The sequence below is a fragment of the Polyodon spathula genome, chromosome 6 (genome assembly GCF_017654505.1).
Source record: "Polyodon spathula isolate WHYD16114869_AA chromosome 6, ASM1765450v1, whole genome shotgun sequence".
NCBI lineage: Eukaryota > Metazoa > Chordata > Actinopteri > Acipenseriformes > Polyodontidae > Polyodon > Polyodon spathula.
Window position 1 is genome coordinate 42,018,715 of NC_054539.1, and position 16,439 is coordinate 42,035,153.

The 16,439-nt window shown below is 38.7% G+C and overlaps 1 protein-coding gene across 2 annotated transcripts in view; it reads left to right on the forward strand.

The window, feature by feature from the left end:
* The window catches only part of LOC121317195 (egl nine homolog 1-like), a 49,593-nt gene that overhangs the window by 19,923 nt on the left and 13,231 nt on the right, over positions 1-16,439 (forward strand). The window contains exon 2 of one of the 2 annotated variants that reach the window (XM_041252864.1): positions 10,079-10,198. The exons of the other annotated variant lie outside the window; for it this stretch is intronic. Coding sequence (XP_041108798.1) covers positions 10,079-10,198 — 120 coding nt within the window. The remainder of the gene's footprint in view (positions 1-10,078; positions 10,199-16,439) is intronic. 2 annotated transcript variants of the gene reach the window in all.

Genomic DNA, 16,439 nt, shown 5'->3' on the forward strand with positions numbered 1-16,439 from the left:
ACTACTGTTATACAGTATAATGATCACTCTCTCGCCAGCCTCCCCTTCCCATAGTACAATGGTTTCCTGACCTCAACAAAAACACCAAACCCCCTCCATAACAGCATGCAACTTGTAAATGCTTTATTTTCAATAACAAGATCTTGCTGCTATAATGTTGCCGTGCTGTTTATAATTTTGACTTAATATAGCTGTAAATCAAATGAGTTCTAGGCAGACCTGGGGTTATTATAATTGTGTAATTTGTAATTAATTGCAATTACAATGTAATATAATTAATTGCAATAACAATGTAATTGTAGTTGAACCTGACTCACCTGTGTAATTGTAACTGACATATAGTTGATCAATTACAGTTCAGTTAACTTTCCAGGCTTAATCATTCACAGTTGAGCGAACATTCTTCTCGTATTTTCAGCCATTTTTAGTGACCCCATTTGTTTGAAAAAACTTTCTATAGTAGGTTTCTGTGTTTGTACCTGTAATTACTGCTTAGCAGAGTAAATGTGTTAATGTGTGTACAGTAGCTATTTATGTAAATTTTTAGTGTAATTGTAATTACTGCAGAATAATTGTAATTGAAAAAACTAGCATTGCAATTGCAATTTCAGGAAACAATCATGCTGTAATTCTGATTTACCCCAGGTCTAGTTCTCGGTTGCTTACTGAATCTCTGTTCCAGAGACACTGCAGTGTTGTCATTAAAAAATAAATAGGTGAATAGATGTGAACATTGGTAAAGTATGAATGAGGGTAAATTGTTTCAAATATGATGTGCTTACATGTGTGGTATTTGTTTTGTATCCTCTCCGTCTTGAACTCTGTCTTTCTTTGCAAAGGAAATGCTGTATTGGGAGGTCACTGTGAAAGTTTATAAAATGAAGTTTGGAAAGAAGCACCCTATGTTGCATTTTAAGAGGGTTTGGTGCTTTACTACTTGCTGGCCTTTAGAAAAGATAATGTTAACAGAGGTTTGTGGCAGGGTCTGAAACTCACGCTGTCATGCTTGCCCGAGGCAAATTAAGTCTGATGAGAACTAGTTGATGTCTGTGTCTCTCCTCTGGGCAGGTACTAAAAACAAATGTACACATATACTCTCACGTTCACAGTGTTGCATTAAAAAATGCAGGAAAAGCCCATTTTCTAACGGGGTGTAACAGTGGTGAATAAGCATTCATAATGCTTACAAAACAGTCACTGAATTGAAACCTCCCTTCATCTCCCCTACAATGTCAACACCACTTAATGACCTTTTACATTTGTATTCTCCCTCTGCGCAGGATGCAAAGTTTATTGGGCGTTTTATTTTACTCAAACACGTTGCATCTTTTGAAGTTAGTGTAAAGTCATTTTACAAAAATGTGGAGATTTATACCAGGTTGCGAGCCCCTACCACTTAAGAAAAAAAAATAGTGAAGATGTGATTAGCAAAGGGGGGGGGGGGGGTTGTACTAACGAGAGAGAAAAAAAAGTAGGCCATGTTTTACTAAACATTTTAAAACTAATAAATAAAGAATTACCATAGTGAACAGTATCATAATATTTTACTTAAAATACAATAACACAATATATTCATAATAAAGTCGAGTTCTTACTTATAAACAAGTTACGTGTTTAAAGTTTGGGACTCGCTGTCTGTAGCCTGCTGTTGTTTACATTATTGTCAGCATACTTTAAGTGATTGGAAGCTGAAGTTACTTTTTTAAAACACCCTTTTCTTATACCAATACAGTACCGTAGTACCATTTTAATAGCACTGTATTTATCTTGCATACCGGTATTTAAATTGTGGGGAATCCTCAGCCTTTCCAGAAATATATTTCAATATATTTCTCATACCTCCCATTAAATCTGCATTATGCCACACTCGCTCTCGTGTGCAGAGATAAAGGGCCTCATTTATGAAAGGGCACTCAATAAGTGTGCACATTGATGATTTCCATATTTACTATTGCAATTTTATTCATTATCGCGCAAAATAGCAGGCATATTATGGCGCACACTGATTTTTATTGTGCCACACTATGGTAACCGGAATGAATGTGTGATTTGTTTGGTAATGTGTTTAAATGAGGCACCTCTGTCTGAATAATGAGATTAGCTTTATTCACCCTGTATTTATTAAAGGGTGATAATTGTAGTGTGCACCTTGACGCTAGAATCGCCACGGCAGTCACTGTGATGCTTTTCTAACCCTGTTTTAAGGTATTTGGGACTGGTGCCGTCAATACTGAAACAAGAGTGACCTTAATATTAAAGAAGAATTAGGAACAAATCAGGACTGGAAAAAAGTTGCCTTAATTGGGAACTGGCCTTTTATACAGAGTTATTCATAAAATATGGTTTTACAATCGAAATCACTTAAAATCTGTAAATGAAATATTCTTCACTCTCCAAGAGCGATATACAGTTGTTGCTGAGGTCGTCTAGCTCTGGAGGGGTGACGGATGACTACCTAGTGCAGCAGTTGACAAATCAGCAGTAAACCACGAACAGTATAAGTCAATGGAGACAGTTTCTTATAAATCATGTTTCTATTGTAATAATAAACATAACTGAGGGTGGGAGAACAAGGAAGATACATACTGTAACGCTAACGCCTTCTCTGTACCGTTCCCGTTTCAAGAGCCAAAATTAGCAGTGTCCTTTCTGTTTGGTGGAAGCAATGCATTCTTTGACAGAATACACCCTGTTGATACATAATGGGCTGCAGTAAACACCAGCAGATCTTCATAAATCTGCCATAAACTTATGCTGTATCGCAGGGTTCTTTCCACTTTAACTTCATTGTTTATTGTTTAACCATTCATAGGGTTAAACACAAGCTTAAGATACAGAAAGAGTGGTGGTATTTAGATTCACTGCTGTTATAGGTTTTAAAATTGACTCCCATTTAATGCAAATACGCTGTCCTTTTAATAAAGTAATAATATAAAGCACTGAAAAGTTGTCTTACTGCTGATCTGTTTCTTTCACATTTGCAGTTAAACCAATCTTGAGATCTAGTTTTCATTAACTCTCTGTTTGATGTTCATTTGAGACATTGAGTTCTGCCCTCTGATTGGTTTGGCTCAGGAAAGCTTGATCTTCAGAACCACCGGCACACTTTTATGTATTGTGTAAGTCATAGTAGGTGATCCATTTTTCATAGCACAGGTACTGATCTGTGGAATGTAAATCAAAGGCTGGCTGGTTAAATTTCAATAAAAGAAAAGATTACACATAAATGGACACCTACCCATAAGTGTGTGTGTGTGCGTGTATATATATATATATAAAATAACGATCTGTGCATTTGTGTTAGTATTGTAATTCGGCTGTGTGTGTCTTATGTCGTTCCCGTTGTTTCTAATGTAAAGTGAGATATATTTTCAAAGTTTTCATATTATGATACCACTTCCTTTCTCTGGTAACAAATCTAGTTGTTAGTGTTGTGTTTTTCTCTGTTAGTGTTTGTTTAGCCCTTCCCCAGCAGAGTTTGTTTATTTTCCCCAGCGCAGGTAAACTCTTTCCCTTTTAATTTTTTTTGCTGGTCATTTATTTAAGTTTAGCAAATTTAAGTCTGCCATTCTCCTGCCATAACAACTTTGTTTAGAAAATATTTTATGTATTGTATGTTAGTGATGGTCTTGAAATCGGAATGCTATATTAATGTTGTACACAGGGCATTTTAAACATACCCTGGCAGCGTGCAACAGCTAAGTATATTAAAGTAAACTATGAAGGGCAACTGTTTTCTTTTCTTGGTTGGCTAGTGGAGAAAGTGCTTTTAACAGGTAAAACCTGTCTAGACTGCACATGTAGATCTCTTGATCTACCATTCCTACTATGCACTGCACTTCCCTGATTGCAAGTGGTATGCTGTCATATTTTGGTACGTGTGCAATCGTGACCTGATGGGTGTTTTCCTATTGTCTAAAGAGGTACATTTACTATTTAAACTGGAAACAGACAATAAGTTTCTCTAAAAAAAAAAAAAAAACATATATATATATAGATAGATAGATAGATAGATATAGATAGATAGATAGATAGATAGATATAAATACATACATATATATGAGAAAGTATCTTCATATCCTGTTACTATCTTTTAAAATGTAATATGCCATCTAAAGGTAATTGACCCCCACTCCACTCCAGATACGCTCTTGTTAAAGTCTGCATTCTTGTCCTGCAGTCGCCTTCGACAGTAGCCAGTTGTTTAGGCTTCTTCCAATGGTATTGCTTTATCATATTCCAACCTGCACCTCCGTAGCTTTGACCAAAATGCAATTTATTGCCCTGACGGTGTTGAAAAGAGAAACACTGACAGACAATATGAGCAAACCTGAATGAGCAGCAGGATTCTGATCGGATGAACATTCATGACCTTTTCTGCTAAGGAGTGGAGACTTGAGTTTGACATTGCTTTGATATGCAGTCACAGAATTATGTTTTCATGAGAAAGCTAACTAGAAAGAATGATGGCGGTTAATGTATGTTTTTATGCTGTTTTCTTGTATGTATCGTACAATATCTCAGACATACTGATATGCATTAAAAATGTATACTGTAAATACAATTTTGATAAAGAAATTTGTATAACAATGTGTTTTAACAATGTGGGATTAACATTGATTTTGCAGCTTGCATTATTTTACCTTTTTAACTTATTGCAAGCTACTAGAAATATAGTAAGTTGCTCAAATATGTTGTCAATTGTAAAACAATTACTGTACAAAGAATACCACACCGCTAAACCTTAGAGACCTTCATGCAGAGCATTGTGTTTGTAATTATAAGGTATGGCAGTTTAACGGCCAATGAGAAAGGCGCTGCCATATCTTCTGATTGAGCTGAATGGAAAAAGCATTTTTTTTTTAAAATCTTGCTGTGATCAAAACTTTGGAAGTTTAGGACCCGTTCCAAATATACTGCAGGTAGCAGACCTTGTTATGAAGAAAGTTATTTTTACATGTTGTCTCATTAAGACAACGGCTATTTAAAGAAGCTCAAATTCTCCCTGTATTGTTTAATCCTCCGGTTAATGAAAATGCTGGATGTTTACCTAACCTCGGTATACGCTAGCAGGACATTTGGGATGGCTCCTGTTTTGTTTTTGTTGCAGCTGGACTAAGTCCTAAGTTAATTGTAAACATAGAGCTATGTTAGGGGGCAGAGCCGGAGTATCTGTTCCAGAACAAGCAGCCCAAGTGTTCAGCATGCAGCTCGGAGCCTTGACTCCTCCTCTCAACAGTGGTGACAATGACAAATGTGTTTACTCATCCTTGAGCTTTACTCTTGTGCCCGGGCATGGCTGTAGATCAGCAGCAGACTGCCTCACGCACTGCACGTAGCAAGAGCATTAAAATACTGTTTTCCTGGCAGTCACCCAGCAGCCGAGAGTTTATATCAGTTCACTATTCCCAGGGGTGGCTGCTCCAGTCATACACAATGGTGTGTAAGATCGAACAGGATAGTTCACATTTGAAAAATATTCTTCTTCAGAGGGTTAGGATTTCACTCAGTCAGGCATATTATGGAAGGAGGGGTCAAACACAAATCCGACCCAGTGGTTGAGTGTTAGTAAGCATGGCATGGTAAAACATTGATAATGATCTTAAATTTGTTTATCCTTGTAGTTTTTATTGTAAATTCAGCAACTATACCTTTCTGGGTATGTTGATTCCAGTCATTTGCAAACAGGCCATTATCAGAAAATTGTGTGTGATCATACTAGTCTCTGATAAACAGTTTTCTTGAAACGCATTTCATGTTGTCAGATGGGATCTAGCCAGTTGTATCTAAAAAAACAAGCAAAGATAATGTAGTATTCGTATAAAGTGCATACTGTAGCCCAGTTTTCAAAAGGAGATGTTTATAGTCCCCCAGATTGAAAACTCTGTTTCCAAAATGCTGTAAGGCAAAGCTGTGTATGGTATTGCATGATCCCTATCCCAAGTACATTAGGAAAATATGCACTTTAGTAGTTTGATGGCTGGGTTCCCTGGAAAACACACTGACCGGCTGTTTATAGTTTAACAGAGGAAATGATTGTCATTCATAACTGTTGTTGCAGCACCCGCTTCTTAGGAAGTGTGGCGTTCTGCACGTATATTGTTTTATCTCACAAATTAGTTAAGATGTTGTAAACTAGAATTCTGAGTTGTAAACAGTGCTCAAATTATGGGACTATAGGTAGAGGGACCCTAAAATGTGAGCCCAAAGTGATTGTTAGCACAGCCAATCAATGTTTTCCTCTCAGACTTCACAAGCATATGCAAACTCCAGTATGTAAATCACAGTAATACAGGACACACAAGAAGGCTATTAATAGAAATTCAACATATTTGTCTTGTTTGATTGATTGATTGATTTTTGCTTGGGTTTTTTTTTTTTTTTTGCAAGAAAATAGTCAACACATAGGTAATGTAAAATATTTCACTTTATTAAATTGAAGAAAAAACGGTATTATACTTTTAAATGTTATGTATTTTCCTGTTAGGTTTTACATGCTAAAAACTTAGGTTGGCAACTTTGAAAAAAACTGAAAAATGCATGAATAAAGATTAGGCACTCAGTTTACAAACACAAATAATAAATGATGCTCAAGTGTCAAAAAGAGAAGCAACTCTGACTGAAGATTGAAAGCATAATAACAACGTTGCTTAGAAAGATGGTTAAAGTATTATGATTTCTGTATTTTGGATGCATTATGGGTACTTTAATCTTTAGTTCATAACAAACTAACATTGATAGACTCTTATATTCTTACAGTAACTACTGTATTAATCACCATAGACTTAATTTAGTTTGGGAATTGTCTTGCTTGTATTTGTGATCTTTGTCTTGATCATGTCGCATCCAACTCATGACATACAATGAAAAAGACGAATTAATATAACTGAGACAAGCTGGTATTAAATCTTACAAAAATAACAGTTATTGGAACATTGTTTTTTCAAGATTTATCTAGCCTCCATAGGACTCTCTTAGTTACTTTCACGTCGTTGGAATTACTTTGATAAAGGGTGGCGTCTTCTCCCCAAAAATCTCAAATTAGACTTCGTAGTTTTTATTTTCTAGTTTAATGTTGTGTAACATTAACGATGGAAGCTTTATTTGGGCTGAACTTGTTGTACTGTATTTATAAAAAATGAAGTAAGAATGTCGCATCTCGTGTGTGTGTGTGTGTGTGTGTGTGTGTGTGTGTGTGTGTGTGTGTGTGTGTGTGTGTGTGTGTGTGTGTGTGTGTGTGTGTATATATATATATATATATATATATATATATATATATATATATATATATATATATATATATATATATATATATATATATAGTAAGGTAGTGTTCTGGGCTGTTGCTGTGGAGTGAAGAGCCGGACTGGAAGTCGTAAAGGTCTGTGTACAACCTACGTTTTGGTTTTATAGAAGTTTGTGTTAGTGTTTTGTTTCGTGTTATATGTCAGGTAAACAGCTTAGCTGTCCTGCACGTTAGTCAGGGACTGGCATATGTTTAGTTAGTGCTCCAAGGGAGCTAGAGTTTCTTGTCTGGGTCACATTTTTAAAGGGGCCATGCCTGTTCATATATATATATATATATATATATATATATAGTACCAGTCAAAAGTTTGAGTACACTTGCTGAAAACTAGGTGACAATGTTTTACGTCGTATACGTTTCTGTAAATACTTGAAAATGGAAACACGTGTTACGATATACAAAACAAAACATAAGGAGTATCAAAGCAATGTTCAAGAAAATTGAAAATTGTCTCTAAATCTTGAATTCCTCCAAATAGCCACCCTTTGCCTTAATAACAGCCTCACAAACACGAGGCATTCGGTTAACAAGTTTCAGCAGGAAATCAGCAGACATGTCTTCCCAGCTCTTCTGCAGCAATTCCCAGAGATGTAGGGCACTTGTGGATAGCTTTGCTTTGACTCTTCTGTCCAGTTCGTCCCATACAAGTTCTATGGGATTAAGGTCTGGAGACTGGGTATTAGATTGAGTTGTCCTTCACTTTCCTTCTTCGTCATATAGTTCTTGCACAACTTTGAGGTGTGTTTCGGGCCATTATCTTGCTGAAGAATGAAGGACTGCCCAACTAGCCGTAATCCTGATGGAATGGCATGCCTCTGAAGTATGCTATGATAGCCGTGCTGGTTGAGCTTGCCATAGACTTGGTAAAGATCACCAACTGTGTCACCAGCAAAACAACCCCAGACTATGACACTGCCTCCTCCATGCTTGACAGTGGGAACCACACATGCAGAACTCATGCGCTCACCCTCTCTGCGTCTTACAAATACTCAGCGGTTGGACCCAAATATTTCAAATTTGGACTCATCGGTCCATAAGACCGACTTTCACTCCTCAAGCATTCAGTTTCTGTGTTTTTTGGCCCAGGCAACATCTGTACTAGTAGCATTTAGCTGAGCTTGTATTTCAGGGGCGGTGAATCACCGGTTTCGCAGACTTGTGACTCGAATTAACTTATTCACTGATTCTGAGGTCACCCTTGGCTTGCCTGACCTTGTTTGGTCCTCGTGAGTGCCTGTTTCTTCAAATCGTGATGGTCTTGGCCACAGCAGTTACAGACACTTGCAAAGTTCTTGCGATTTGTCTCAAATTGATCTTCATTTCTTAAAGTAATTACAGACTCTCTCTGTGCTTAACTAAGCGTATTTTGCCATTTTCTGCTCCCTTACATTCAGGAATGACAAACTTGTGCCTATGCTACCTATATTTATAGTAATCATGGACCCTCACCTGCTAACAATAATTGGTGACAAAAGGTTAATTAGGTAACATGCTAGTTAACTCAGAGAACATCTAACAAAGACACTTTTATACTTAGGCCAGTGTTCTAACACCTTGTTATATGCATTACAGACTTTTAACTGACTTGAGCTTCAGACTGAAATCCCTTTGCTTTGGGTGACCATTTCATTGAAATTGACAAGATTTACATTTTCATTTAAAAATTTAATTTAGTGTTTATAGACAAGTTTATACAGTTAAAAGCATAGATAATCATGAAAAACCTGGTTTCAAGCAGGTGTACTCAAACTTTTGACTGGTACTGTATGTATGTGTATATATATATATATCAACCAGTGCCGTTGCTTGTCCGTCCAGATTTTGCTTGATGCTTGTAGAACTCCTTAACATCTATCCAAACATATCTATAGTTCCCCCCACGCAAGTTATTATGACTTAAACTTGGTACAAATAGCAAAAATTCTAATTTCAAGGGGGTTTAATGACCAGTGGTGGGACTTGAAACCAAAAGTTTTTCACGGAATTCAGAATTTTTACAGCAATACTTACATTTTAGGGTTAGGCTGAAGTTCGAATAAAACTCGTCAGTTACCCTTCGTCTGGCAATTTGCCAGAAGTGAGTAAGGTACTCCTAGTATTTTTTTCTGAAAATCCCTATTCAATACAAGTAGAACGAGGTGCTACACATGTTGGTAGCATCTAAATTGCATCCAGGGTGATTTTTTTTTCTGGTCAAGGTCCCTTTCTCACTTTAGCTTTGCAGGTCACTGGCAGAAGGGGAAATTAAAAAAAATAATAATAATGGATATCATTTGTGAACTCAGCATGTCAGAAACCCCCAGGTGAATTTTTGTAGGAAAATCTGAGAGACAGGCATCGAAATGTCCCTTTTCTGGTTGAGTTAGCATGGAATGACCATAATGGTTCTTTGTTTAATATTTATTTATTTCTTTTTTGGTGTTAGTGTTTTAGAAAACATGGTTGATTGTACAGTAGATGACAATGTAGTGTTTTTCAGGGCTGTAATGCTTAAACTTAAACTTTGTTCAAAAAATAAAACAGCACTATACGGAAACAAACTCCTTTTAGATAGCTTATCCTTTTTTTCTACAGTTTAAATGCTGTTAACTGTATTAAAATACTACACCTCTGCTATAAGCCTGTTGTCCTAGCAATGATCGCTTCTTATAAACACTAAACAATAACAATGTAAACTTTTATATTCTTACATAATGTGTAATGACCTGGTGTTTTGTAAACATTTGCTTGCACATTTTGCTAATGTTTTCTTGCGTGTTTCGTTGATTGCAGGCCATGGTGGCATGTTACCCAGGCAATGGAACAGGATATGTGCGCCACGTTGATAACCCAAATGGAGATGGGAGATGTGTCACATGTATATATTATCTTAATCAAAACTGGGATGCCAAGGTATGTAACTAAACAAGCCATACATTTTAACATATTGTGTGCCGGGAATGACAGTGGTTTAATTACCAATCTGCATTTAAGATGTTTAATACTGTAACTTGCAAGTATAATGTTTATGAAATGTTCTGTTATCGAGAGCAGTAGAGGGTGTCCATGCTACAGAACAGTTTCTTCTTGCAGATAGCTAGGGGTTAGGACAGTAGTTTCCACTGTTAATTTAGTTTTTAATTTGTAGTGGCTGAATCATTTTTGGGGAAGTAATGCTACTTTCATATTGTCATTTCAGCATCATCACCATTCCACGATTAGGTGCTAAATGTATGTAGTACATATTAGTAAATAATAACTACATTGTAACTACATCTACATTTTCATACACAATTACTTTTATTCACTGAATATTTGTTCAGTATTCAGTGCTTGTCTTATCAGCACTATAACTACTAGACTAATTGATTTGGTATAAAAACTCCCTCTGGTGGTAGGATAAGTTAATTTGGGAGTTAGGCGAACTTTTTTACCAAATTCTTTCTGAACGATAGCAAATCTAGCTTGATGTATTGTAACAAATCTAAACAGATCCACTCATACAAGCCTGTATGAAAAGTATATTAAACTGTTTTTTTCTGGTTTGTGGTATGTATTCCTGCAGTATATCTTTCAACATAATTGTGATTGTTTTACTATTTTTATTTCAACACGTTAGTTTAATTTTATGTTAGTTATGCATCAGGCGTTCCCATCAAAATTTATTCTGAATTCACAACTTCGGCAGATTCAATCCAACCTACTGAAACGGAAACACTTAATTGGTCCCCGACTCTTCTCCCAAATTTCAGGGTTTTGAATGATTCATCTGTCCGTCATCTTTGCCAAGATCCTACCTTCTGGCTCCGGCACAGGATCAGATGGACAGGAACAGGTTTATGAATCTGCAGGATAAGTCTGATATAATGGCAATAAATAAATACATTATATTGGTTGGTTAGGGTGGAATAAGAACTAATAATAAAACTTTTAGCGTAACTACATGCTAAGCAACACAACAGCATTTGGACCAACAGCAGATTTCACTGGCTACTGTAGGTCATACATTTTTCTGTGTGACAGTGTCTTAAGCACATGTTGAGTACAGTCATAAATATTTATATGGTTGCAGGTACGACCCCTGTATGACTTTAATCTTTGCTCTAATTGGGCCCAAGTCATGCGTACTAAAAGAAAACAGAGATTATATATATAATATTTATATTATATATATATATATATATATATATATATATATATATATATATATATATATATATATATAGTTTGTAATTTATAGAAAAATGTAGTGTATTTGTTTTGAGACCTCACCAGAAGACTAGACTACGAAATGATAAAATTTGCAACGATATGTGGATATCAGAGGTAACCTCGTACTGTTTCACCTGTTCAGTTTCTCAACACACTTTACTATGCTGTGGACATCTAAAGTAATATGTAGTTCATGTGCAGCTGTTCATGAATTATTCCATTTTTATGGGATTCTGAGTCAGAAATGGGCTGTAAGAAGTTGAAGGCTTGTGCTCTGATTTGTTACTGATTTTAATTACAGTAGACTCCCGTTTTAATTCGTTTGATAATCTGTGCGGTTTAGTACAGTACGTTGTCAAAATGTATTACTGCAGAAATCTGCTGTATGCAGATGCGAATATTCACCGCTTTATTAGTGCGGAAATCAGTGTGGAAGCGGGCGATCATCATTTAATTTAATCAAATTGAGTACAGTATAGTACAGTCCAACAGAGTACTGTATTGCAGTTACTGAAACCAGTGACAAGCAAACAAAAAGCAGATTTAAGACACTCTTAGCCTGGCAGTCTGAATATGAAGAGCAGTTATGACAATTAAAGACTCAGATCAGTGACTTTTTTAAACCAGCTCTCTCTGCCTCTGAACACACTGATTATGCACAGTATATATTTTGAACATTGTTGTGACATTTATATTTTATTTGTAGTGTAGCATTTTTCGAGTTTTCAATGAACAGCGCAGGGATTTCTAAAGATTCAACTCAATTTCAGCTCATCTGTGTTTTTCACTGATTCAGGCTCAAGTCAGTCCCAGTCTGCAAGGATTGCTGGGGGTTATTTCTTTAGAATAGGTTAGTTAAATAAGACCATGGCACATGTTTGGGAACTGCTAGTATTGGTCTAACTGTAAACCTGACAGACAAAAAGGAAAAACATTTAATGCTTTTGTATAAGTATGAATGGTGTATCTGATTAGTGACTACGTAAAACAGGATTCTGACAAAACTTATAATTGTAAAGTCTGTTTCAAAGCTCTTTTCAAAATCTATGCTCTAGTGCACTGGGGTGCTCTGGGTTTTCTGTTCTGTACCACATCATGGATCTATTGCTGTGTTACCTGTTTGACAGTGTGGGTAATAACACTGTCAGTGCACTAGAGTGGACATTTAAAGTTATAAGTGTAAAAAGTTGTCAGGATGTTAACAATCAAAAGAAAAATTACAGGTACGTTACTTAAACAGTTGTAGCAACACGTAGGGACATATAACGTTATATTTTTCGCAATCCGATTTTCCTTTCACTGCCTGAGAGAGAGAGAGAGATCTACGAACAGATAAATTACACAAAGTGTTGTATCTGATTTATTGCGATTATGTTCAAATGTTTTAGTAAAATTACTTCATGTATTGTGCACTTAGCCGTGGTTGTTCGTTAGTCCCTCAGTCTTTGTGCCCCGCACGAAGCCGGCAGTTCCGCTGCTCCTTCCCTGGGATCAAATGCCTTAAGCTGGCTACTGGTGCTCTTTCTTAAGCTGCTAGCTTCGGTTGAAGCGTAAAATAAAAAAAAATGCTTTTTTGTTATAAAAAATATATTAAAATAACGGTAATGTTTGGTTACTCTGTTGTGTGAGAAAAAAATAGTTTTCTATGTTGTATTTTCTGTTTTGTTTCCACAGAAATACTAACGTGGCTGCTGGGCTCAGCTGCCGTACGTTAGACCGAGACACACGCTCTGGGTCAAGCTGCTTGCAGCTTTTCCCCCACAGTGTCTCATTACCACATTAAGATCTGCTTGCAGAGTTAGTGTGAAGACTGTTAGGGCTCTAGCAGTAGGCTTTCCTCTGTTTTTGAGCTGTTGCTTAGCCAAAAGCATTATAGGTGGGCATCCCTATACCACAGGAGTGATAACTGTAGGCACCAGACCTGCTCCCGTTCCAGCTGGTACTTTCTACAGCGAATGAGGTTACCTTGCCGATTCACTAGCAGTCGCTGGGCTGAGCTCGCAGTCCCTCCGGCAGTGTTTCGTTGCTGCTCTAGTTTTTGCTTGTTGCTTCTTCGGTAACTGTGGGTCACTGATCTACCACCGTTCTTGGTCAACGAGGTTACCATAACGGTTGTGTACCGTGCTCTGCAGCGGACCATACTGTGTGCACTGTACTGTATGTACTGTGCCCCATACCGTACCATATGCACCGTACCGTTCTGGGGGTACCGTGCTCTGTGCACTTTACAGTGTGCACCGTACCATGTGTACTGTGCTCTGTGCACCATACTGTACCATTTGCACCGTACCGTGCATTGCGCACTTTGCGTGCAGTGTGCGCCGTACCGTGTGTACTGCACCACTTACACTGTCCCGTGTTTACTGTGACCCGTGCACCACACCGTACCATTGACACCGTTCTGTATGTACTGTACATTGTGCTATAGTACCGTGCCAGGTTTTGGTAAAGTATTCTATACAGTACTGTATTAGTGCCTGGGCACCGTGCAGGTAATTAAAAGTAACCAAGGCTAAACAGTTATTTAGCGTTAACATTAGCAAATGACTAACCAGATCCACTGATTAGATCAGTGGATCTGGTTAGTCATTTGCCATTGTTAATGCATTTCCGGTTGCATAGCAACATTGCTGTGTGTGTTGTTCAAGTCTCCTTTGGTAATATAGGCTATACTGTTATGGCAATTACAGTTGAATTATGTCAGGGTTTTATTCTTGCGATGTATGCAAGACGGGTCTCCCCATAGAGGACAGACATGGCAGATGTGCTATACTAAAGAGGCACTCACCAACTGCAACTCCTGTGAGTTTTGTGCGTCTTTTTCTAAGTGTACACTGGAGAAGCAAGTGTTCCGCAGCTCTATAGAGCAATCTTCATCCATTCCACCTGAACACAACTCCTCTCCCCCCTTCTGCTCAAAAAGAGAGGGCTCTGTGACTAGGGAGAGTAGGAGAACCTCACATAGGAAACCACCTTCGCGGTCTTCCTCATTCTCTTCTCCTTCTCCCTCCCCTTCTCCGGTTTCCCCTCCTATGAAGTAGTACACACAGAGTGGCACAGGAGGATCTGCTGTTTATCGCTGCGTCTTTGGAGGCGGTTGATCAAGAGTTCCCATCTGAGGAAGGTGACTTGGATAGTGCAACACCAGTAGTGCATGTCATTCTCAGCAGAGCTTTTGCCGCTGATTAAGAGGGCCACTGATGTCTTAAATGTCCCATGGCCTGTAGATGACAAGCGGAAACACTATTTTTGAGGATGATCCTGCTTCTTCTTGGATGTCTTCTCCAGTACACCCGGATTTTCTTTTTGAGGTGCATTCATCCTGGGGTGCCCTGCTACAGCACCTGCTGCTTCATGTTCCTTGGGAACACTGTACAGCTTACATGAGATGGAAAAGCTTGGCTTGATTGATTTTCCACCAGTAGATGCCGCTATTGCTTCACTGCTGCAAGCCTCAAAGCTAGCGCTTTCGAACTAAGACTCTACCTGCCCAAATAAACAATGCAGGATTTCGGAGGTTAGTCTCAAGAAGGCTTACTCAGCCGGCTGGGCAACTACATCAGCATCTTGGTAGCTTGTCAGAGCTGTTTGCTAAAGTCTAATTCACAGACCTACACCACAGCTGCTTAAGGAACTGCGGCTGGTGAAAAAGAACCTGTTCCGTATATCAAAATTCAACGGGCAGGAAGTGGGCACGAATCTTGCTGCGTTAGTAGCCACAAGACGGCAGCTCTGGCTGTCCCAAGCGTGCATAATGGATGGGGACAAGGCCACATTGCTGGATGCTCCCATTACTCCAGGACACACTTTTGGTCCTGCAGTAGATGATATGCTGCAGCGCTCTTACCAGGTGCAATATACCGACAGAGTCGACAGAGGTTCAAAATGTTGACTGTGCAGCAGCTGTTGCTGTCAATAAGGCTAGGCGACTGGTTCACTACGATGGATTTAAAGGACGTTTATTTTCACATCCCCATAAAACCAGGGCACAGGCTGTACATCAGGTCTGCTTTCCAAGGGATTGCATATGAGTTTCAGGTACTGCCATTTGGCCTTGCTGTAGCTCCCCTTGCCTTTTTGAAGTGCATAGAGGCTATTCTGGTGCAACTGAGACTCGGGCATCAGAGAACTCAATTACCTGGATGAATGGCTCATTTGTGCAGTCTCCAGATCAGGCAGTGGCTCACACGGAACTCGTCACAGACCACCTGCATCAGTTAGGTCTGTCTGCCTACAAAGAGCCAGTTCACACCGTCGCAGACAGCCTATTTAGGAGTGCATCTGGATTCCAGGACCATGCTGTCCACTCTATCAGAGGACAGAGTGCAGATAATAGCTGCTTGTCTGAAGTTTTTTCAGCTCAACAAAAAGCTCACGTAGCGATGTTTCAGCGGCTTTTTGGCTTGATGGCAGCAGCTTCCCAGATCCTTCCCTTGGGTCTTCTGCACATGCGTTCTCTCCAAGCCTGGTTCACCAGCAGGATTTTTCAGCCTGCATTGAATCCAGGCAGACTGTTAAGTATCCTGGTGGACACAACATGCTCACCTGCACTTAGGAGTAGCACTGGACAGCGTTACCAGAAGGGAGGTTATCACCACCAATGCATCCAGCCTCAACTGGACACCCCAGTAGCAGGGTCTTCATATAAATATTTTGGAACTGATGTTTCTAGCCTTGCAGAATTTTTTACACAAGGTTCAGGGGAGACATGTGCTTGTCCAGACAGACAAAACTACTGTGGTAGCTTACGTAAACCACCAGGGCAGCCTCAGGTCCCTCAGTCTACACCAGGTAGCCCTCAGGCTGTTGCTTTGGGTACACCATCACCTCCTCTCGCTGCAAGTAGTACATCTGCCCAGTGTTTCAAATTGGGCAGTGGACCTCCTTTCAAAGGGAGTACCCAGTGGTGGTTCGGGAGAGCACAGGTGGACCTTTTTGCCTT